This window comes from Staurois parvus, unplaced genomic scaffold (genome assembly GCF_062004578.1).
Source record: "Staurois parvus isolate SC_StPar_1 unplaced genomic scaffold, SC_StPar_1.0 ptg002137l, whole genome shotgun sequence".
Lineage (NCBI taxonomy): Eukaryota > Metazoa > Chordata > Amphibia > Anura > Ranidae > Staurois > Staurois parvus.
In genome coordinates this window covers 63,697-87,256 of record NW_028319933.1, presented here as the reverse complement: position 1 = coordinate 87,256, position 23,560 = coordinate 63,697, and the positions used below count along the sequence as shown (strand labels likewise).

At 49.8% G+C, this 23,560-nt stretch overlaps 1 protein-coding gene and 1 pseudogene across 1 annotated transcript in view; one reads left to right on the top strand and one right to left on the bottom strand.

Annotated features, from left to right (window-relative positions):
• The window catches only part of LOC149432630 (ALS2 C-terminal-like protein), a 35,872-nt gene extending 12,527 nt beyond the window's left edge, over window positions 1-23,345 (top strand). Inside the window, exons 9-20 of the mRNA XM_089665116.1 lie at window positions 1,059-1,189; window positions 4,314-4,487; window positions 7,234-7,330; window positions 10,126-10,283; window positions 10,388-10,456; window positions 10,573-10,749; window positions 12,699-12,741; window positions 14,892-14,993; window positions 17,855-17,916; window positions 20,634-20,783; window positions 21,638-21,734; window positions 22,822-23,345. Coding sequence (XP_089521242.1) covers window positions 1,059-1,189; window positions 4,314-4,487; window positions 7,234-7,330; window positions 10,126-10,283; window positions 10,388-10,456; window positions 10,573-10,749; window positions 12,699-12,741; window positions 14,892-14,993; window positions 17,855-17,916; window positions 20,634-20,783; window positions 21,638-21,734; window positions 22,822-22,869 — 1,308 coding nt within the window. The 3' untranslated portion in view covers window positions 22,870-23,345. The remainder of the gene's footprint in view (window positions 1-1,058; window positions 1,190-4,313; window positions 4,488-7,233; window positions 7,331-10,125; window positions 10,284-10,387; window positions 10,457-10,572; window positions 10,750-12,698; window positions 12,742-14,891; window positions 14,994-17,854; window positions 17,917-20,633; window positions 20,784-21,637; window positions 21,735-22,821) is intronic.
• Window positions 9,137-9,254, bottom strand: LOC149432631 (U2 spliceosomal RNA; annotated as a pseudogene).
• Window positions 23,346-23,560: the final 215 nt, after the last annotated feature.

The window sequence follows — 23,560 nt, the reverse complement described above, 5'->3', positions numbered from 1 at the left end:
GATTACTAGGAACATGCAAGAGGTCAGGGCAGGCAACAGACATGGATTACTAGGAACATGCAAGAGGTCAGGGCAGGCAGCAGACACGGATTACTAGAAACATGCCAGAGATCAGGGCAGGCATCAGACACGGATTACTAGGAACATGCCAGAGATCAGGGCAGGCAACAGACACGGATTACTAGGAACATGCCAGAGATCAGGGCAGGCAACAAACACGGATTACTAGGAACATGCAAGAGGTCAGGGCAGGCAGCAGACACGGATTACTAACAACATGCAAGAGGTCAGGGCAGGCAACAGACACGGATTACTAGGAACATGCCAGGGGTCAGGGCAGGCAACAGACGCGGATTACTAGGAACATGCCAGGGGTCAGGGCAGGCAACAGACACGGATTACTAGGAACATGCCAGGGGTCAGGGCAGGCAACAGACACGGATTACTAGGAACATGCCAGGGGTCAGGGCAGGCAACAGACATGGATTACTAGAAAACAAGCCAGAAATCAAAGCATGCAGAGGGCATGGAGTAAGAGGAACACATCAGAGGTCAGAGCAGGCAGCAAACATGTACTACTAGGAACATGCCAGAAGTCAGGGCAGGCAAAATACATGGATTACCAGAAAACAAACCAGAAGTCTAGGCATGCAGAAGGCATGGATTAGGTCCCCAGCTTCCCACCAGGACTGTCCTGTGTCAACTGTAAAGCATGGTGGCGGTGCAGTCAGTTTGGGCAGCCATATCTTGGTATTCTGCGGTCCCGGTCCCTCAGTCCCGGTCCCTGTCCCTCAGTCCCTGTCCCTCAGTCCCGGTCCCGGTCCCTGTCCCTCAGTCCCTGTCCCTCAGTCCTGGTCCCTGTCCCTCAGTCCCGGTCCCTGTCCCTCAGTCCTGGTCCCGGTCCCTGTCCCTCAGTCCTGGTCCCTGTCCCTCAGTCCCTGTCCCTCAGTCCCTGTCCCTCAGTCCCGGTCCCTCAGTCCCGGTCCCTCAGTCCCTGTCTGTCAGTCTGTGTCGGTTATAATAAGACGTCATTGACTTATTTTCATATCTCTTCTTAGGGAAAGCTAACATTCACCAACGGATTCACTCTTGTGGGGACCTTCAGCAAGTCCACCAACTACGGCCTCCAGACCCAGGGAGTCCTCAGCACCGCCAGCGACTTCCAGGATGAATTCATGAAGAGGAGATAGTAAGTCGCTGTCCGAGGAACGCCGAACCAAGAAAGTATGAGATTGCCATTGCTGAGCTCTCCTCCGGAAATACCACTTTCCTGGCTGTCATGCTGATAGAGGCGTCAGAACTTCCTGAGTCACTGATCCAGAACAAGGACACATGAACTCCGGAAGTATATAAAGCAGAATCAGCCAGGCGCTCAGCATTTCCAGGGACGTCAGCAATGAAGGACTGTGCATGGCACTCAGCAAAGATCATATCTGACATTTCAGCGATTGAATGTAAATTGTATGATGGCCAACACAGCCCAGCACTCGGCTACCAGATTATATGATGTGCACTATATTGCCCCCAGTATTGGGCCCCCGGACTTCCCACACACATGACCTTTCATGGCCCCCCAGTCTTAGTCCGTAGGGTTCAATATTGAGTTGGCCCCGCCCTTCCCACACACATGACCTTTAATGGCCCCCCAGTCTCAGTCTGTAGGGTTCAATATTGAGTTGGCCCCGCCCTTTCCACACACATGACCTTTAATGGCCCCCCAGTCTTAGTCCATAGGGTTCAATATTGAGTTGGCCCCGCCCTTTCCCCGCACATGACCTTTAATGGCCCCCCAGTCTTAGTCCATAGGGTTCAATATTGAGTTGGCCCCGCCCTTTCCATGCACATGACCTTTAATGGCCCCCCAGTCTCAGTCTGTAGGGTTCAATATTGAGTTGGCCCCGCCCTTCCCACACACATGACCTTTAATGGCCCCCCAGTCTTAGCCCGTAGGGTTCAATATTGAGTTGGCCCCGCCCTTTGCAGCTATAACAGCTTCAACTCTTCTGGGAAGGCCGTCCACAAGGTTTAGGAGGGTGTCTATGGGAAGGTTGGACCATTCTTCCAGAAGCACATTTGTCAGGTCAGGCACTGATGTCGGGGGAGGGGGCCTGGCTCGCAGTCTCCGCTCTAATTCATCCCAAAGGTGTTCTATGGGGTTGAGGTCAGGACTCTGTGCAGGACAGTCAGGTTCCTCCACCCCAAACCGGCTCCTCCATGTCTTTATGGACCTTGCTTTGTGCACTGGTGGGCAGTCATGTTGGAACAGGAAGGGGCCATCCCCAAACTCCTCCCACAAAGTTGGGAGCATGAAATTGTCCAAAATGTCGCCTTAAGAGTTCCCTTCACTGAAACTAGGGGGCCAAGCCCAACCCCTGAAAACCCCCCCCACACCATAATCCCCCTCCACCAAACTTTACACTTGGCACAATGCAGTCAGGCAAGTACCGTTCTCCTGGTAACCCCCAGCTCTGCCGATCCTTCCCTCAGTAGTACCCCCCAGCTCTGCCGATCCTTCCCTCAGTAGTACCCCCCAGCTCTGCCGATCTGTCACTCAGTAGTAACCCCCAGCTCAGCCGATCCTTCACTCAGTAGTAACCCCCAGCTCTGCCAATCTGTCACTCAGTAGTAACCCCCAGCTCGGCCGATCCTTCACTCAGTAGTAACCCCCAGCTCTGCCGATCCCTCACTCAGTAGTAACCCCCAGCTCTGCTGATCCCTCACTCAGTAGTAACCCCCAGCTCAGCTGATCCTTCACTCAGTAGTAACTCCCAGCTCTGCTGATCCTTCACTCAGTAGTAACCCCCAGCTCAGCCGATCCTTCACTCAGCAGTAACCCCCAGCTCAGCCGATCCTTCACTCAGTAGTAACCCCCAGCTCTGCCAATCTGTCACTCAGTAGTAACCCCCAGCTCAGCCAATCCTTCACTCAGTAGTAACCCCCAGCTCTGCCGATCCCTCACTCAGTAGTAACCCCCAGCTCTGCTGATCCTTCCCTCAGTAGTAACCCCCAGCTCAGCTGATCCTTCACTCAGTAGTAACCCCCAGCTCAGCTGATCCTTCACTCAGTAGTAACCCCCAGCTCAGCTGATCCTTCACTCAGTAGTAACCCCCAGCTCTGCTGATCCTTCACTCAGTAGTAACCCCCAGCTCAGCCGATCCGTCACTCAGTAGTAACCCCTAGCTCTGCTGATCCTTCACTCAGTAGTAACCCCCAGCTCTGCCGATCCTTCACTCAGTAGTAACCCCCAGCTTAGCTGATCTGTCACTCACTAGTAACCCCCAGCTCGTGCACCACATGTCACATCTGCTAATTTCTCTTGCTCCGGCCGCCCAGCTCTGCTGATCCTCTGCCGCTCAGTCCTCTCTCTCCAGTCCCCGCTCACCTTCTGCTATAGCATTCTCATGTTGCACATCACGTGTGCTCTCTGCTAGTTGCTCCTCTGCAGTCAGGACCCCACTCACCTTCCTGCTGCTCCGCACTGCACACCAGATGTGATGTCTGCACCAGGCACTCCCAGAATATATACATTATTATGTTGCAGCTTACCAGTGCTTAGATGTGGCGGCTGCATTAGTTTCCTTTTGAGGATTTCTATCCTTTGGTTTCACCTGGTGATCCTGCCAGTAAGTCTGTTTTTTTTTCAAAAGAACAACTCTCTTCCATATGTATCAGTTTACAGGGATGGAACACATCATTTACCACTGACAGGGGCGCTTACAATGATCAGCTCTTTATTTCTGTAAAACCTTTATCCCTAAAATAATAAAAAAACTGTTTGCTGTTATAAAGTATTAGCTGGAGTTTGGCTTCAAGTTGTTAGTGTAGTTAAATCTGCTAGTCCATCTCACACTCCCCTGTAAACTGACAACGCTGCTGTCTTTTTAACACATTGGCTGGGAGCCATATTTTTGTTAAATACTTTAAATTAGACCCAGTGATAGCATCACTGGGTGTCTGTGCTTCCCTATGCATTTCAGGCAGATCATGGCTGGTGGAAGGAGCCAGAAGGGTGCTGTACATAGCTCCCTGAAAACATCCCAGCACCCTTCCTCAATACTCCTCTCATGAGCCCTCAGTCCTGATGCAAGAGGTGGGCTGGCTCATGGGAGGAGTTATGCAAATATCAAAATGCCTTGATGGGTGAAATAAATACAAGTGTGCCATCCAATAGGCACCAGAGTTTGACCCAGTGCATTCAGTAGTCAGCACTCAGTAACAGACCTGGTCAGACACCCCCCTACAATACGAATCTGTGTGTGACTTCAGACCTGCCTATCAGTCTCATCCATGTTCCCTCCTCTTCTGTTCGGCAGCCAGTTCGGTGTCGGGACGTTTCCGGTGGAGAAGCGCTGGCCAGGGATATTCGAAGAGTTCCAGAGATTCCTGGAATCCGGCTGTAACCGAGAAATGGAGGAATCTTTCCTGGGATTTCACACCAAGTCCAGCAAGAAAATCCAGAGACCTCAGGAGTACCTGTGCTGCAATCTGTAAGTTGGGTCATCCATGGGTGGCCCTATCTATGGGGTTGGGGGGTTTCCTCAGCCGTGTCTCTAAAATCAGTTCTCTGCATCCCGACCATCCGCTGAGATCATTTCCCACAAGACGGGACTCGATCCTGGGACTACACCGATATTAAAGGGCCACTCCACCCCAAACCTTCCCTCTGTCTTGGTGAGTTCTATCTGCTGAACACCCAAATCTGCACAACGTCTGTGCCCATTACAGGGACTCATACCAACCCTGACCCCCAATGTGAGGGACATTCTTCCCACTGACCCCCCAATGTAAGGGACATTCCTCCCACTGACCCCCCAATGTAAGGGACATTCTTCCCACTGACCCCCCAATGTAAGGGACATTCTTCCCACTGACCCCCAATGTAAGGGACGTTCTTCCCACTGACCCCCCAATGTAAGGGACATTCTTCCCACTGACCCCCAATGTAAGGGACATTCTTCCCACTGACCCCCAATGTAAGGGACATTCTTCCCACTGACCCCCAATGTAAGGGACATTATTCCCACTGACCCCCCAATGTAAGGGACATTCTTCCCACTGACCACCAATGTAAGGGACATTCTTCCCACAGATCCCCAATGTAAGGGACATTCTTCCCACTGATCCCCAATGTAAGGGACATTCTTCCCACTGACCCCCAATGTAAGGGACATTCTTCCCACTGATCACCAATGTAAGGGACATTCTTCCCACTGACCCCCAATGTAAGGGACATTCTTCCCACTGATCACCAATGTAAGGGACATTCTTCCCACAGATCCCCAATGTAAGGGACATTCTTCCCACTGACCTCCAATGTAAGGGACGTTCTTCCCACTGATCACCAATGTAAGGGACATTCTTCCCACTGACCCCCAATGTAAGGGACATTCTTCCCACTGATCACCAATGTAAGGGACATTCTTCCCACTGACCCCCAATGTAAGGAACATTCTTCCCACTGACCCCCCAATGTAAGGGACATTCTTCCCACTGATCACCAATGTAAGGGACATTCTTCCCACTGACCACCAATGTAAGGGACATTCTTCCCACTGACCCCCAATGTAAGGGACGTTCTTCCCACTGACCTCCAATGTAAGGGACATTCTTCCCACTGATCACCAATGTAAGGGACATTCTTCCCACTGACCCCCAATGTAAGGGACATTCTTCCCACTGACCCCCAATGTAAGGGACATTCTTCCCACTGACCCCCCAATGTAAGGGACATTCTTCCCACTGATCACCAATGTAAGGAACATTCTTCCCACTGACCCCCAATGTAAGGGACATTCTTCCCACTGACCCCCAATGTAAGGGACATTCTTCCCACTGACCCCCAATGTAAGGGACATTCTTCCCACTGATCACCAATGTAAGGGACATTCTTCCCACTTATCACCAATGTAAGGGACATTCTTCCCACTGACCCCCAATGTAAGGGACATTCTTCCCACTGATCACCAATGTAAGGGACATTCTTCCCACTGACCCCCCAATGTAAGGGACGTTCTTCCCACTGACCCCCAATGTAAGGGACATTCTTCCCACTGATCACCAATGTAAGGGACATTCTTCTCACTGACCTCCAATGTAAGGAGCATTCTTCCCACTGATCACCAATGTAAGGGACATTCTTCCCACTGACCCCCAATGTAAGGGACATTCTTCCCACTGACCCCCAATGTAAGGGACATTCTTCCCACTGACCCCCAATGTAAGGGACATTCTTCCCACTGACCCCCAATGTAAGGGACATTCTTCCCACTGACCCCCAATGTAAGGGACATTCTTCCCACTGACCACCAATGTAAGGAACATTCTTCCCACTGACCCCCAATGTAAGGGACATTCTTCCCACTGACCCCCAATGTAAGGGACATTCTTCCCACTGACCCCCAATGTAAGGGACATTCTTCCCACTGACCCCCAATGTAAGGGACATTCTTCCCACTGACCCCCAATGTAAGGGGCATTCTTCCCACTGACCTCCAATGTAAGGAACATTCTTCCCACTGACCCCCAATGTAAGGGACATTTTTCTCACTGACCCCCAATGTAAGGGACATTCTTCCCACTGACCCCCAATGTAAGGGACATTCTTCTCACTGACCCCCAATGTAAGGGACATTCTTCCCACTGACCCCCAATGTAAGGGACATTCTTCCCACTGACCACCAATGTAAGGGACATTCTTCCCACTGACCCCCAATGTAAGGGACATTCTTCCCACTGACCCCCAATGTAAGGGACTTTCTACAACCTGTAGATATGTAACTATCACAATGATTCCCTGAGAGACTTGAAGGTGATTTCAAGGGTTCCTCCATGTTGAAGGTTGATAAATCCTCTTCTAGTCTCAGATTACAAACCAGCAACCATACAATGTAACCTAAAGAAAGAAGGGGAGGTGCCACAATGCAGAACTAGGAGTCCATTGACCTATGACATGAAGGTCAGTTGGTTGTCGTAGTGTCGGGTACGTCTTCTGTGGTTTAATTATTTTACTCATTTGGGTGGCACTGCCACACTTTACAGAGATCAATGACCCATTCACATCCGTCTGTCCCCCGAAGGATCTTACGTTGACCCTCCACTCCTCCCTCTTCTCAATACTGAGCTTTCCTCCAGTGCAGATCTGTACAAACCAACATACACAAGACAGCAGATTTTGATTTATGAGAAGGTTTGAACGAGGTGATACGACTACGACACGCTTTCTGATAATTGCAGGGGAGAAACTGAGGATGAGTCAGAGAAGATGGAGGATATGTTGAAGAACTTGAATCTCAAGAAGGAGCCAGAGGCCTTCCAGGTGTATCTAGAGAAGGTAAGGAAGGGGACATGACCTTAATACTGGTCAGCTTTACTCGGTCTTCTTTGTAGAGAAGGTAAGGAAGGGGACATGACCTTAATACTGGTCAGCTTTACCCGGTCTTCTTTGTAGAGAAGGTAAGGAAGGGGACATGACCTTAATACTGGTCAGCTTTACTCGTTCTTCTTCCTAGAGAAGGTAAGGAAGGGGACATGACCTTAATACTGGTCAGCTTTACTCGTTCTTCTTCCTAGAGAAGGTAAGGAAGGGGACATGTCCTTAATACTGGTCAGCTTTACTCGGTCTTCTTTGTAGAGAAGGTAAGGAAGGGGACATGACCTTAATACTGGTCAGCTTTACCCGGTCTTCTTTGTAGAGAAGGTAAGGAAGGGGACATGACCTTAATACTGGTCAGCTTTACTCGTTCTTCTTCCTAGAGAAGGTAAGGAAGGGGACATGACCTTAATACTGGTCAGCTTTACTCGTTCTTCTTCCTAGAGAAGGTAAGGAAGGGGACATGTCCTTAATACTGGTCAGCTTTACCCGGTCTTCTTTGTAGAGAAGGTAAGGAAGGGGACATGACCTTAATACTGGTCAGCTTTACTCGGTCTTCTTTGTAGAGAAGGTAAGGAAGGGGACATGACGTTAATACTGGTCAGCTGTACCTGGTCTACATGGTAGAGAAGGTAAGGAAGGGGACATGACCTTAATACTGGTCAGCTTTACTCGGTCTTCTTTGTAGAGAAGGTAAGGAAGGGGACATGACCTTAATACTGGTCAGCTTTACTCGGTCTTCTTTGTAGAGAAGGTAAGGAAGGGGACATGACGTTAATACTGGTCAGCTTTACTCGGTCTACATGGTAGAGAAGGTAAGGAAGGGGACATGACCTTAATACTGGTCAGCTTTATCTGGTCGTCTTTGTAGAGAAGGTAAGGAAGAGGACATGACGAAACAAAGTCCCAAACAAAGACAAATCAGGCCGGCTATTCAGTCACAGATTTTTTTTTTTAAGTCCGCGAATGTGCGAAAAAATGAAAAACCCGTAAGTGTTCACAAAAAACGTGCAAAACACCACACAAAGAAGTGCACTTAGGGGTGTGCTTTGTCCTTCCCCCGAAGGGGATGGACCTCTACCCTGATCCCCCGGGGCACGAAGCTCCTGACAGGGACAAGGTTCCCATGTGGTCCGCCTGGCTGAAAGGCCTGGCGGACCCCGTTCCTTGTGGCCTGCCGAAGCCAGCCACTCAGTACTTGGTCAGGGGGTTCTCCCGAAGAGAAAACCCTCTAGGGACAGGGGAGGAAGGAACCAAAAGGCCACACATCCTCCCCCTAGACTTCAGGGAAGGCCCGAGGACCCACACCCTCCATCCTGTGAGAAAGAAAACACACACAAAAGTGAAAAGTGACAAACGTGGGAGGAAAAATAAATTAAATAAATAAATAAGTGGCCGTGCAATTGTGCACTGACCAGGCCCTGAGGCCCGTAGCAAAAATTGCCCAGGACTTAGCCAAAAGGCCTGGTCCTGAGGGCGCTGTGCAGTAAAAGTGTTGAAACAGTGACCATGTGCACGTTTCACACGTTGGGGTCCCACACCCAAGTGTTACTAAGAGCACCCCTGAGGTGACCACTCTCAGGGGGCACTGGTTCGTGGACTTTCTGCCTCCCCGGCCCCTGACCAGACAAGGTAGATCCGTTCAAATCAGAAAGAACTGGGCCCCTCCGGTTTTCCAGCGGGAATTACTCCCGGGCCCCAGCAGCCTGTGGGCGCCTCGGTTTCTGTTCCAGCCGGTACTAGCCATCAGGACCCCCATCCTACCAGCAGGGGTACTATACAACCAATCATCCCCGCAAAGCAGGAATGATGGTGGAGCGCCCCTACTGGACACTGATAAGAACAGATACTACACTTGATATTAGCCAAAAGGCTGAGAAGCGATTCAGTCACAGATACTATACATCCCTTGGTGATGCCGGAACCCCCCACCTTCTCTCTGGTGGTTTTCTATATGGTGAGGATAACATCTTCCTTCCCTCATCTCAGTGAGAACAAGAAGTACCAGCCAGTCCACACAATATACCAGCTGGAAGCACTTATTGCACTCTAAGACACGCCCCAAATAGCACAATCCTCGCCCCCAGAGGCACTAGACTGGATTGGGGGCAGAGTTATGGCCACCCACAGTAACTCAATAAGTCATTTGGTGAGCCGTGAATGGACGGCCCTTGCATAATTAGAGGTGGTGTTTTGGTGCGCCAATTCGTTAAGTGCGCTGGAGTCTGGCCAGGACGCCCTGGTCACTGGGGGGGGGGGGACTAAGAAGGATTTTAGGAGAGATTAACTGTCCCAGGGACCAGAACTGAGATGTCGGTGAGTATAGTTGGCACCTTTCTGGGCCTTCGATAATTGAAACACGGCTGTAACTAGGCAATCCTTGGCTAAAGAAATATTTGGGGTTATTTAAACAGAGATTGGTGTAGGTATCAAACCCACCAAGGTCATCTAGTGGCCAGGGCAAAGATGCCAAATGGCACCCCCACCCCCCCACAATAAAAAATGCAGTACTAAACTGCACTTTAACCCCCCAAGCATCAGTTCTCTTTGCAAGCCAATGTTCTTCCCAGACAAAAATTCCCTCTTCCCCGCCAAAATCCCAACCCAGCAAAAATCTTAGCCCCCACCAACCCCCCCTCCCAGATCAAATCCCCCCTCTAAACATAAATCTTCCCCCCTCCAAATCAACTCCGCCTAGCAAAAGTCCTCTTCCCCTCAAATTTCCCCTCTAAACATAAACATCTGTTTGCTTTCAGGCATTCAACTTCTCTCCCCACCCGCTGAAGGTGCTCCTGAAGGTGCTGCATGGAACATTTCAGGCTACATACTCTGGATCGGGGGCCAATCTCCATCTGTTGGACATGGCACAGGAGGAAATCAAGCACTACGCCAAAAAGATCTGGGAGTTTTTCAGGTAGCATCTTTCGTCATTCCCGGGACAGACCATTAGAGCCATGGACAGCTGAGCCGTTCCCAGGGACGGAAGTACTGAACTTCTGATGATTTTATTATTTGCAGAACATTAATGGCCATGAAAGCTGAGAAGGAACGTCAGACAAGCCCTGGGGTTCCGGAGGAGGAACTGAGGTGAGCGACAATATATATAGCTTACTATAGGACTTCTCTCCCACTAATGATTGACCAGAACTGAGATGTCACTTCTCTGAGGAAAGACTCAACTGTGTCTAATTTCCTATTTCTAGTGATGATCTGAATTCTCATACTGTGATCCTCCCCGCCATCCTCCCCCGATTCCACCCTGACCTCTTCATGCTGTACATGCTCTACCACGAACAGGAGGATACCCTCTACTGGCAGGGTATAGTCCGCCTGGGTCACCTGACTGACACCAAGCTGCTGGAGTTCCTGGATGTGCAAAGGTACCTATCTGTCTTTCCTATCTATCCATTTATCTATCTCGGCCCTTGTGCCCCTGTGCGTAAAGCCAGCTCCATAAAGACATGCATTGACCAGTTTGGGGTGGAGAACAGGTCCCTGCCCTCAACCCTACTGAACACCTTTGAGATGATTGACAATATTGAACCAGGTCTTCTTGTCCAATATCAATACCCGACCTCACAAATAAGTACAAATCCCCACAGAGCCAATCTTGTGGAAAGCCTTCCCAGAAGACTGGTGGATGTTGTAGCCACAAATGAGGTTCAGTTCCATATTAATGGACATGATTTGGGAATGGAATATCCACAAGATTGGTCATATTATCTATCTATCTATCTATCTATCTATCTATCCCCTCCAAATGTTTGAGTTCAGATGTTTCCATTGAAGGGTACACTTCCAAACGTGTGGTGACAGTTTGGTGAAGACCCTTTTCTGTTCCAGCGTAACTGTGCCCCTATGTACAAAGCCAGCTCCAAAAAGACATGGTTTGACCAGTTTGGTGTGGAGGAAGCTAAGTGTCCTTCACATGACTTCAACCCTATGGAACACCTTTGAGAGGAATTCGAACATTTGTGAGCAGGTTTGACCATTGGTTTGGAGGAACTCGAGCGTCCTGCAAAGAGCCCTGACCTCAACCCTACTGAACACCTTTGGGATGAATTGGAACACTGACTGTGAGCCAGGTCTTCTCATCCAACCTTAGTATCTGACCTCACAAATTCCCACAGACACCCTCCAACATCTTGTGAAAAGTCCTCCCAGAAGAGTGGAGGATGTTATAGCCAGAAAGTAGGACCAACGCCATATTATTGGCCATGGTTATAGAATAGGATGGCCAAAAGTTTGGTGAAGAACCTTTTCTGTTCCACCATGATGGTGCCCTGTGTACAAAGCCAGCTCCATAAAGACATGGTTTGACCAGTTTGGTGTGGAGGAAACTAAGTGTCCTTCACAAAGCCCTGACTTCAACCCTATGGAACACCTTTGAGAGGAATTCGAACATTTGTGAGCCAGGTTTGACCAGTTTGGAGGAACTTGAGTGTCCTGCACAGAGCCCTGACCTCAACCCTACTGAACACCTTTGGGAGAAATTCGAACATTTATGAGCCAGGTTTCCTCAACCAACCTTAGTACCTGACCAAACAAATGGGGAAAAATTCCCACAGACACTCCAAAAATTGTGGAAAGTCATCCCAGAAGAGTGGAGGATGTCCTAGCCACAAAGGAGGGGCCACTCTCTATTATTGGTCATGGTTTTGGAATTGAGGGAACTCCATATTAATGACCATGGTTTTGGAAAAGGGCGGGGGGGCACCATCATATTATTGACCATGGGTTTGGAGTTGAGAACAACTTCATATCATATATAATGACGTGTTCTTGCAATGGGGGGAGGGGGAGACACTCCATATCAATGGCCGTGGTTTTAGAATGAGGTGCAGCTCCATATTAATGTCCATGGTTTTGAAACAGGATGTGAGACAGCTCAACCTGCTAGTCTCAGTTTGGTGAAGACCCTTTTCTGTTCCACCATGACGGTACCCCTGTGTACAAAGCCAGCTCCATAAAGACACGGTTTGACCAGTTTGGGGTGGAGGAACTCGAGTGTCCTGCACAGAGCCCTGACCTCAATCCTACTGAAGACCTTTGAAATGAATGCCAACGGTGATCCAGTTCTTCTCATCCAATCTCACAAATGGGCACAAATTCCCACAGACACCCTCCAACATCTTGCGGAAGGTCTTCCCAGGAGAATGGAGGATGTTATAGCTGCAAGTTGGGGTGAACTCCATGGTAATGAGACGGAATGTCCACCAAGGTGTGACGGTCGGGGCTTCACAGACCTATAGTCCATCTATCTTGTCCACCATCATTTACACATTTCACCCATGGGGGGTTTTTTTCGTGTTTGTTCTCTCTTCTCTAGGCAGCTGTGGCCTCTTAAAGAAGTGAAACTGACGACCAATCAGGTAAGGGAGAGATGTGCGTTTCCTGGCATGCTGCATACATCTACGTATTATGGTGTCATGTGGTTGTGGTTGTCATTGACGTCTACAGAGAAGGTCCTCAGGCTGGGAGCGTCTCCACGTGTCGTGTTCAGTTCTGAGGTCTTACTTGCCACGTTTCTTTCCTAATTCAGAGACGTTCCCTTTTCATTCCTTTCCTATGAATACAATATAACCTGATCCTGTGCTGCCCCGGAATATGTGGTGCCCAAAGCATGTGCCTGTTTGGCCTGTATGTTCCATACAGTGACCAATGCCTTCCATAATGTATCGACTAAAGAGTACCTGTCACCTAGGTAACGGATGCTCTGGTACCTACTGTATGTGATGGGTACTAGTAATAATGACTAAGCCCCGCCTCCTCCCGCTTATACTATGTATGCTGTGAGTCTTCTGCTCTATAACTAGTTCAGGTGCAATTCACTAAGCTATGACACACGTGAGAGTTCAGGGGTCGGGAGTGAGTGACACAGAGCTCAGGGGTCGAGAGTGAGTGACACAAAGTTCAGGGGTCGGGAGTGAGTGATGCAGAGTTCAGGGGTCGGGAGTGAGTGACACAAAGTTCAGGGGTCGGGAGTGAGTGATGCAGAGTTCAGGGGTCGGGAGTGAGTGACGCAGAGCTCAGGGGTCGGGAGTGAGTGACGCAGAGCTCAGGGGTCGGGAGTGAGTGACGCAGAGCTCAGGGGTCGGGAGTGAGTGACGCAGAGCTCAGGGGTCGGGAGTGAGTGACGCAGAGCTCAGGGGTCGGGAGTAAGTGACGCAGAGCTCAGGGGTCGGGAGTAAGTGACGCAGAGTTCAGGGGTCGGGAGTAAGTGACGCAGAGCTCAGGGGTCGGGAGTGAGTGACGCAGAGCTCAGGGTCAGGAGTGAGTGACGCAGAGTTCAGGGGTCGGGAGTGAGTGACGCAGAGCTCAGGGTCGGGAGTGAGTGACGCAGAGCTCAGGGGTCGGGAGTGAGTGACGCAGAGCTCAGGGTCGGGAGTGAGTGACGCAGAGCTCAGGGGTCGGGAGTGAGTGACGCAGAGCTCAGGGGTCGGGAGTGAGTGACGCAGAGCTCAGGGGTCGGGAGTAAGTGACGCAGAGCTCAGGGGTCGGGAGTAAGTGACGCAGAGCTCAGGGGTCGGGAGTAAGTGACGCAGAGTTCAGGGGTCGGGAGTAAGTGACGCAGAGCTCAGGGGTCGGGAGTGAGTGACGCAGAGCTCAGGGTCAGGAGTGAGTGACGCAGAGTTCAGGGGTCGGGAGTGAGTGACGCAGAGCTCAGGGTCGGGAGTGAGTGACGCAGAGCTCAGGGGTCGGGAGTGAGTGACGCAGAGCTCAGGGTCGGGAGTGAGTGACGCAGAGCTCAGGGGTCGGGAGTGAGTGACGCAGAGCTCAGGGGTCGGGAGTGAGTGACGCAGAGCTCAGGGGTCGGGAGTGAGTGACGCAGAGCTCAGGGGTCGGGAGTGAGTGACGCAGAGCTCAGGGGTCGGGAGTGAGTGACGCAGAGCTCAGGGGTCGGGAGTGAGTGACGCAGAGTTCAGGTGGTCATCCAGCATCATCTTAGCCCTTTCCTCCCCAGCCTAACTGTCCCTGGCCCCACCCCTTTCAGTCCTTGGGTTTTGGTTCTTTCAATCACAGAGGCTCAGCTTTACACGTGGGTGTTACCTATGCAAATACACTCTGCTTAGGAACGCCCACTCCTAAAGACCGACACCCACCTATCAAGGCATTTTGATATTTGCATAACTCCGCCCACAAGAGTACTGTGACATTGTCAGGAAGCTATTTATAGCCCCCTGCCGGCCCCTCCCACCAGCCATGATCTGCTTGCATTGCATAGAGAAGCACAGAGACCCAGCGATGATGTCACTGGGTTTAAATGATTTTATGTCATGAAACCTAGGGGTGGGGGAAGGACCAGGGAAGGCGACCAATAAGCGGACAAGGCCACGCCTTTCATGGAAGGGGGCGTATTCGGCATGGCTTTGTCTTTAACAAAACTGGCGATCCCCTTGCAGCTAACGTGAGCAGCGCAGCATGCGGCCGCTTGGCGTGTTTTGCGTCCGTTTTCTGCATGGAACGTTCCTGACATTATTCCTCCAATAAACATTTATTCTAAAACCAACCAAAAAAAAAGCTTTTGACGCCCTCATCGCCGTCTGACGCCCGGGGTGTGCGGAGGAGCCGGAATGTTCTCAGTGGCCCGCGGGCAATGCCAGTCCCCAACCCGCGGACAAAGGTGAGAGCCGGCATGGGGGGGGGGCACATTGCCTGCATGGGGGGGGGCACATTGCCTGCATGGGGGGGCAGGGCGTTCCATGGCCGGGTCTGGACTAATGAGGGTTGAAGGTCAGCTCCGCCCCAAACTGGGGCTTTAGTCGGCTTCTTCTGTTCTTCCCCACCCAATGCGCCATTTATACCCAACTGCTTCATCCAATGGGGACCCAGATGTGGTCCCCAGGATGAACCTCATTTATAGTCATGTGCATGGGCGGGCCAATGGGCAGGCTTAAAGCGGGAGGGGAGGGGCAAAATGTGTCGGACCGGCCACCTTTGCTGCTGGATTGGCTGAAAGCTCTAGTGAGCTCCAGCGTCACGTGCTACTGAACTCCTATTGGTTACACTCAGGGCTTTGCAGGAACTCCCCCCTTTCTAGCACCCTTTGGCTCCACCCCCTACCCACCTCCAAACACCACCCTTTGGCTCCACCCCCTACCCACCTCTGAACACCACCCCTTGGTTCCACCCCCTACCCACCTCCGAACACCACCCCTTGGTTCCACCCCCTACCCACCTGTGAACACCACCCCTTGGTTCCATCCCCTGCCCACCTGTGAACACCACCCCTTGGTTCCACCCCCTACCCACCTCCGAACACCACCCGTTGGTTCCACCCCCTACCCACCTTCGAACACCACCCCTTGGTTCCACCCCCTGCCCACCTCCGAACACCACCCCTTGGTTCCACCCCCTGCCCACCTCCGAACACCACCCCTTGGTTCCACCCCCTGCCCACCTCCGAACACCACCCCTTGGTTCCACCCCCTACCCACCTCCGAACACCACCCCTTGGTTCCACCTTCTACCCACCTGTGAACACCACCCCTTGGTTCCACCCCCTACCCACCTCCGAACACCACCCGTTGGTTCCACCCCCTACCCACCTCCAACCACCACCCCTTGGTTCCACCCCCTGCCCACCTCCGAACACCACCCCTTGGTTCCACCCCCTACCCACCTCCGAACACCACCCCTTGGTTCCACCCCCTGCCCACCTCCGAACACCACCCCTTGGTTCCACCCCCTGCCCACCTCCAACCACCACCCGTTGGTTCCACCCCCTACCCACCTCCAACCACCACCCCTTGGTTCCACCCCCTACCCACCTCCAACCACCACCCCTTGGTTCCACCCCCTACCCACCTCCGAACACCACCCTTTGGTTCCACCCCCTACCCATCTCCGAACACTACCCCTTGGTTCCACCCCCTACCCACCACCGAACACCACCCCTTGGTTCCACCCCCTACCCACCTCCGAACACCACCCTTTGGCTCCACCCCCTACCCACCTCCCAGTAACGCTCCTTCTAGAGAATATAGAACCAAAGTATAATTTTTTGATGCTAAATAATTTGTGTGGAATGTGTCAATGATAACAAGAAATGCAGGAAAATAGATCCCCAGCAGCCAGCAACTATAGATCCACCGAGAAACAATGGACCCCCTCCAGCAACAACAGACCCCCCCACTTGTAACAAAAGACTTCCCAGCAAAAAAAAAAAACCTTCCAGCAACAATAGACCTCTCCCCCAGCCTCAATAGACCCTCTCCAGCATCAATAGACCTTTCCCCCAGCCTCAGTAGACCCCCTCCAGCAACAATAGACCTCTCCCACAGCCTCAATAGACCCCCCTCCAGCATCAATAGACCCCCCTCCAGCAACAATAGATCTCTCCCCAGCCTCAATAGACCTCACCCCCAGCCTCAAAAGACCCCCTCCGGCATCAATAGATCCCCTCCAGAAACAATAGACCTCTCCCCAGCCTCAATAGACCCCCTCCAGCATCAATAGATCCCCTCCAGCAACAATAGACCTCTCCCACGGCCTCAATAGACCCCCTCCAGCACCAATAGACCCCCTCCAGCAACAATAGATCTCTCCCCAGCCTCAATAGACCTCTCCCCCAGCCTCAATAGACCCCCTCCAGCATCAATAGACCTCTCTCCCCAGCATCAATAGACCCCCTCCAGCATCAATAGACCTTCTCCAGCATCAATAAACCTCTCCCCCAGCAATAAATATCCCCCTCCAGCAATAATAGATCTCCCCCAGCAACAATAGACCCCCCACCCACAGCAGGAGACTTCCAAGCAACAATAGACCCACCTAGCAAAAAGAGACCCCTCCAGCAACAATAGACCTCTAGCCCAGCATCAATAGACCCACTCTAGCAACAATAGGTCTCTCCCCCCCACCCACAGAAAAATACTTCCAAGCAACAATAGATCCACCTAGCAAGAATAAACCATTCCAGCAACAATAGGCCTATCTCCCAGCATCAATAGACACCTCCAGCAACAATAGATCCCCCACCCACAACAAAAGAATTCCCAGCAACAATAAACCATTGCAGCACGAATAGATCCCCTCCAGCAACAATAGACCTATTCCTCAGCATCAATAGATCCCCTCCAGCAACAATAGACCTATCCCCCAGCAACAAGAGACCCCCACCAGCAACAATAGAGCTCTCCCTCAGCAACAATAGACCCCCCACTCATAGCAAAAGAGCTCCCAACAACAATAGATCCACCACAGCAAGAATTCACCCCAACAGCAAGAATAGATCTCCCAGCAGCCGGGATCAATAGACCTCTCCCTCAACAGTAGATCCCCCCAGCAACAATTGACCCCCCCAGTAACATAGGACCTCCCCCAGTAACATAGGACCTCCCCCAGCAACAATAGTTCTATCATTAGTGAGTACATGTACACTGCAGGCCGACTTTCATTGGAACAGAGAAGTCGGGGAGCAGCGTGTGCTGTAGATCTCCATCTGTTGGCAGGAACACAATGTAACGGATGTTTCTTTTGCAGAGATATTCCATCGTGCGGCACAAGTGCTTCCAGTCCGCCACCGAGTGCCTGCAGAAGATCATGTAAGTGACACGGGTCCCGTGGGTTCAGTGTATTGTACGTGTCTGGCGTGTGCGTGTTCAGGAGACACGTGTGACTGAGGTTAGGGCCACCTCACACTATAGAACCGCAACCGGAACTGTGAACGACGACTGACAACCAGATCACCGACTTTGTGTGCGATTTGAATGCAGAAAAAAAGCATGTATGATGAATGATGTACGATGAACGGTGTATGATGAATGATGTATGATGAATGATGTATGATGAATGATGTATGATGTCCGTTGTATGATGTATGATGTCCGTTGTATGATGAATGTTGTATGATGAATGTTGTACGATGAATGATGTATGATGAACGGTGTATGATGAATGATGTACGATGAATGATGTACGATGAACGGTGTATGATGAATGATGTATGATGAATGATGTATGATGAATGATGTATGATGTCCGTTGTATGATGTATGATGTCCGTTGTATGATGAATGTTGTATGATGAATGTTGTACGATGAATGATGTATGATGAACGGTGTATGATGAATGATGTACGATGAACGGTGTATGATGAATGATGAATGATGTACGATGAACGGTGTATGATGAATGATGTACGATGAACGGTGTATGATGAATGATGTATGATGTCCGTTTGTATGATGAATGATGTATGATGTCCGTTTGTATGATGAATGATGTATGATGTCCGTTGTATGATGTACGATGAACGGTGTATGATGTACGATGAATGATGTATGATGTCCGTTGTATGATGAATGATGTATGATGTCCGTTGTATGATGAATGATGTATGATGAATGAATGATGTATGATGTCTGTTGTATGATGAATGATGCATGATGAATGATGTATGATGTCCGTTGTATGATGTACGATGAATGATGTATGATGTCTGTTGTATGATGAATGATGTATGATGTCCGTTGTATGATGTACGATGAATGATGTATGATGTCCGTTGTATGATGAATGATGTATGATGTCCGTTGTATGATGTACGATGAATGATGTATGATGTCCGTTGTATGATGAATGATGTATGATGTCCGTTGTATGATGAATGATGTATGATGAATGAATGATGTATGATGTCTGTTGTATGATGAATGATGCATGATGAATGATGTATGATGTCTGTTGTATGATGAATGATGTATGATGTCCGTTGTATGATGTACGATGAATGATGTATGATGTCCGTTGTATGATGAATGATGTATGATGTTCGTTGTATGATGTACGATGAATGATGTATGATGTCCATTTGTATGATGTACGATGAATGATGTATGATGTCCGTTGTATGATGTACGATGAATGATGTATGATGTCCGTTGTATGATGAATGATGTATGATGTCCGTTGTATGATGTCTGTTGTATGATGAATGATGTATGATGTCCGTTGTATGATGTACGATGAATGATGTATGATGTCCGTTGTATGATGAATGATGTATGATGTCCGTTGTATGATGAATGATGTATGATGTTCGTTGTATGATGTACGTTGTATGATGAATGATGTATGATGTTCGTTGTATGATGTACGATGAATGATGTATGATGTCCGTTGTATGATGAATGATGTATGATGTTCGTTGTATGATGTACGATGAATGATGTATGATGTCCGTTGTATGATGAATAATATATGATGTCCGTTGTATGATGTATGATGTCCGTTGTATGATGAATGATGTAGGATGTTTGTTGTATGATGAATGATGTATGATGTCCATTGTATGATGTACGATGAATGATGTATGATGTATAATGAATGATGTATGATGAATGATGTATGTTGTATGATGAATGATGTATGATGTCCGTTGTATGATGTATAATGAATGATGTACGGTGTATGATGAACGATGTATGATGAATGATGTATGATGTCTGTTGTATGATGAATGATGTCCATTGTATGATGAACGATGAACAATGTATGATGTCGGTTGTATGATGTATGATGAACGATGAATGATGTCCGTTGTATGATGTATGATGAACGATGTATGATGTCCGTTGTATGATGAATGATGTCCATTGTATGATGAACGATGAACAATGTATGATGTCCGTTTTATGATGTATGATGAACGATGTATGATGAATGATGTCCGTTGTATGATGTCCGTTGTATGATGTCCGTTGTATGATGTCCGTTGTATGATGTCCGTTGTATGATGTCCGTTGTATGATGTACGGTGTATGATGAACGATGTACGATGAATGATGTATGATGTCTGTTGTATGATGAATGATGTCCGTTGTATGATGTCCGTTGTATGATGTCCGTTGTATGATGTCCGTTGTATGATGTCCGTTGTACGATGAACGATGTACGATGAATGATGTCTGTTGTATGATGTCCGTTGTATGATGAACGATGTATGATGTCCGTTGTATGATGAACGATGTACGATGTATGATGAATGATGTCCGTTGTATGATGTATAATGAATGATGTACGGTGTATGATGAACGATGTACGATGAATGATGTATGATGTCCGTTGTATGATGAATGATGTCCGTTGTATGATGTATGATGTCCGTTGTATGATGAACGATGTATGATGTCCGTTGTATGATGAACGATGTATGATGAACGATGAACAATGTATGATGTACGATGTTTCGGGGTCCCCGTGCCTCGTCCCCTCTCCTGATTGTTCGCTGATCCTGAGGTCGATGTTTTCCTCCTCCAGCACCACTGTGGACCCAAGAGAGAAGCTGGAGATCATCCTGAAGACATACGAGGAGATCGAGCGCACCGTGTCCCGTGTGGTGGGCGAGGAGTATAAACTCCCGATGGACGATCTGCTGCCGCTCCTCATCTATGTTGTGTCCCGAGCCGGGTAATCGTCATTCACAGGAACTGCAAATCTGAGAAATAATTTCCTGAAATGTCATCATATCAGCAATGGGGTCACTAAAGCATCAGTGACTGTGTCTAGGCTGGGATGATGTCATCAGTCTGCTGTAGCGTCCCATCACTGGTGTCAGTGGGAGGAATAGTGCCCCATCGTTGGTGTCAGTGGGAGGAATAGTGTCCCATCATTGGTGTCAGTGAGAGGAATAGTGCCCCATCATTGGTGTCAGTGGGAGGAATAGTGCCCCATCATTGGTGTCAGTGGGAGGAATAGTGCCCCATCATTGGTGTCAGTGGGAGGAATAGTGCCCCATCATTGGTGTCAGTGGGAGGAATAGTGTCCCATCATTGGTGTCAGTGGGGGGAATAGTGTCCCATCATTGGTGTCAGTGGGAGGAATAGTGCCCCATCATTGGTGTCAGTGGGAGGAATAGTGCCCCATCATTGGTGTCAGTGAGAGGAATAGTGTCCCATCATTGGTGTCAGTGGGAGGAATAGTGCCCCATCGTTGGTGTCAGTGGGAGGAATAGTGTCCCATCGTTGGTATCAGCGGAAGGAGTAGTGCCCCATCCTTGGTGTCAGTGGGAGGAATAGTGTCCCATCGTTGGTGTCAGCGGGAGGAATAGTGTCCCATCGTTGGTATCAGTGGAAGGAGTAGTGCCCCATCATTGGTGTCAGCGGGAGGAGTAGTGCCCCAAAGGGCTGCCTCCAGCCCCCAGGCCCCAGTTTGGTGAGTACTGCCTGGTGGTTAGTATAGCCGGGAAGGGATTCGGATTTGTTTGGACTTCTTTTTCTCTCAGTTGGATGGTTTTGTGATCATCTCATTGTCTTCTATTTCAGGATACAACATTTAGGAGCTGAAATCCATTTTATTCAGGACCTGATGGACCCCAGTAACCGGGGCGGCATCTACGACTTCCTACTGACGGCATTGGAGGTGAGTGGTGGGACTTCATGTAGAAGGGCCGGTAGAGACCCTCCTGTCTTAGATCGTGTTGTAGGAACATCTCCCACCTCACGTGTCCTCATGGTCAGCAGTAGGTGGTCCCTTGTTGGTCGGGACTCGTCCCGTAATATTGAAGATGGTTCTTAGGTCCCCCAAGCCAAGCCTTCAGTTCTGACTGGTGATAGGAAGACACCCCAGAATATATCTCCACCCATCCCATCACCATGGAAAGGGAGATGGCAGATGTTGATTATCCAAGGTCAGAATGGAAGGTGTGAAACTTGTGCCAGGGGGAGCTAACCCTTCCCTTCTATGGTGGTAAACACCAGCCAGGGACACTAACCCTTCCACGGTATGGTGGTAAACACCCACCAGGGACACTAATCCTTCCACGGTATGGTGGTAAACACCCACCAGGGACATTAACCCTTCCCTGGTATGGCGGTAAACACCCGCCAGGGGAGCTAACCCTTCCCTGCTATAGTGGTAAACACCCACCAGGGACACTAATCCTTCCATGGTATGGTGGTAAACACCCACCAGGGACATTAACCCTTCCCTGGTATGGCGGTAAACACCCGCCAGGGGAGCTAACCCTTCCCTGCTATAGTGGTAAACACCAGCCAGGGGCGCTAACCCTTTTCTTGTGTGGTAAAGACCTGCCAGGGGTATTAACCCATCCTTGCTATGGTGGTAAACATTGGTCAGGGGTGCTAACCCTTCCTTGCTATGATGGTAAACACCCACCAGGGGACCTAACCCTTCCTTGCTATGGTGGTAAACAACAGGGTAGGTCGCTAGCCCTACCCTGCTAAGCTGGTAAACACCCGCCAGGGGTGATAACCCTGCCCTTCTATGGTGGTAAACACCCACCAGGGGGGCTAACCCTTCCCTTCTATGGTGGTAAACACCCGCCAGGGGTGATAACCCTTCCCTTCTATGGTGGTAAACACCCGCCAGGGGCGCTTTTTGTAGTTGTTTAGGTCCATCTATTGATAGTCTCCTCCTCTGCCAATTGCTGTGTTGTGTATAAAGAGGGAAATGTTGTGAACTCTCTGCTGTTCCTCTGTCTCTGCAGTCCTGTTACGCACACATTCAGAAAGACGAAACTCGGCTGTTCAAGTGACGAATCTGAGAGGAACACTGCCTCATCGCGCCGCACAAATCATGGCGCAACGCTCAAGATGCGTTCACTGTGACGTCTCCCCTCCCCCCCCGGAAGGATGACGCCGCGGCTTGCTGGGAGAACGTCGGGAGTCCATCTTTATATCATAGTAATGACTTAGATCCCGCCTACAGTATAAACTCAATGAGCGCATCACAGGAAGCAGATACGGGTGCAGTATATAGATTGTATATACCCCGCCTTAGAGTGCCGGGGAACCTTCACCTGCTGGCCAGGACTGGTATTGCAGTGACGCTAATTGTACTTTATATTAGAGAAGCGTTCTGTTTTATAGTAAAAAAAAAAAAAAACAATGGCCGTTGTGTTGATCAGGATGACGACTGCCGATGTTTGGCACACGAGTTTTACCGGTAAGCCACATTGGCATTGTACGAAAAGTAGCGTTTTTGTTAATAAAGTTAAAAGGCCCATATACACTAGATGTCCAAAATTGTGGATTGTAAGGATTGAGTCCAGGTCTGTCCATGGAAGGGGACGTGTGGAGATGTTTCACACAATCGTGCTAGTGATCTCCAACGGTTTGGTGAAGGACCTTTTCTGTTCCACCACGACTATGCCCCTGTGTACAAAGCCAGACATAGTTTGAGAAGTTTGGTGTGGAGGAACTCGAGTGTCCTGACCAGACTCCTGA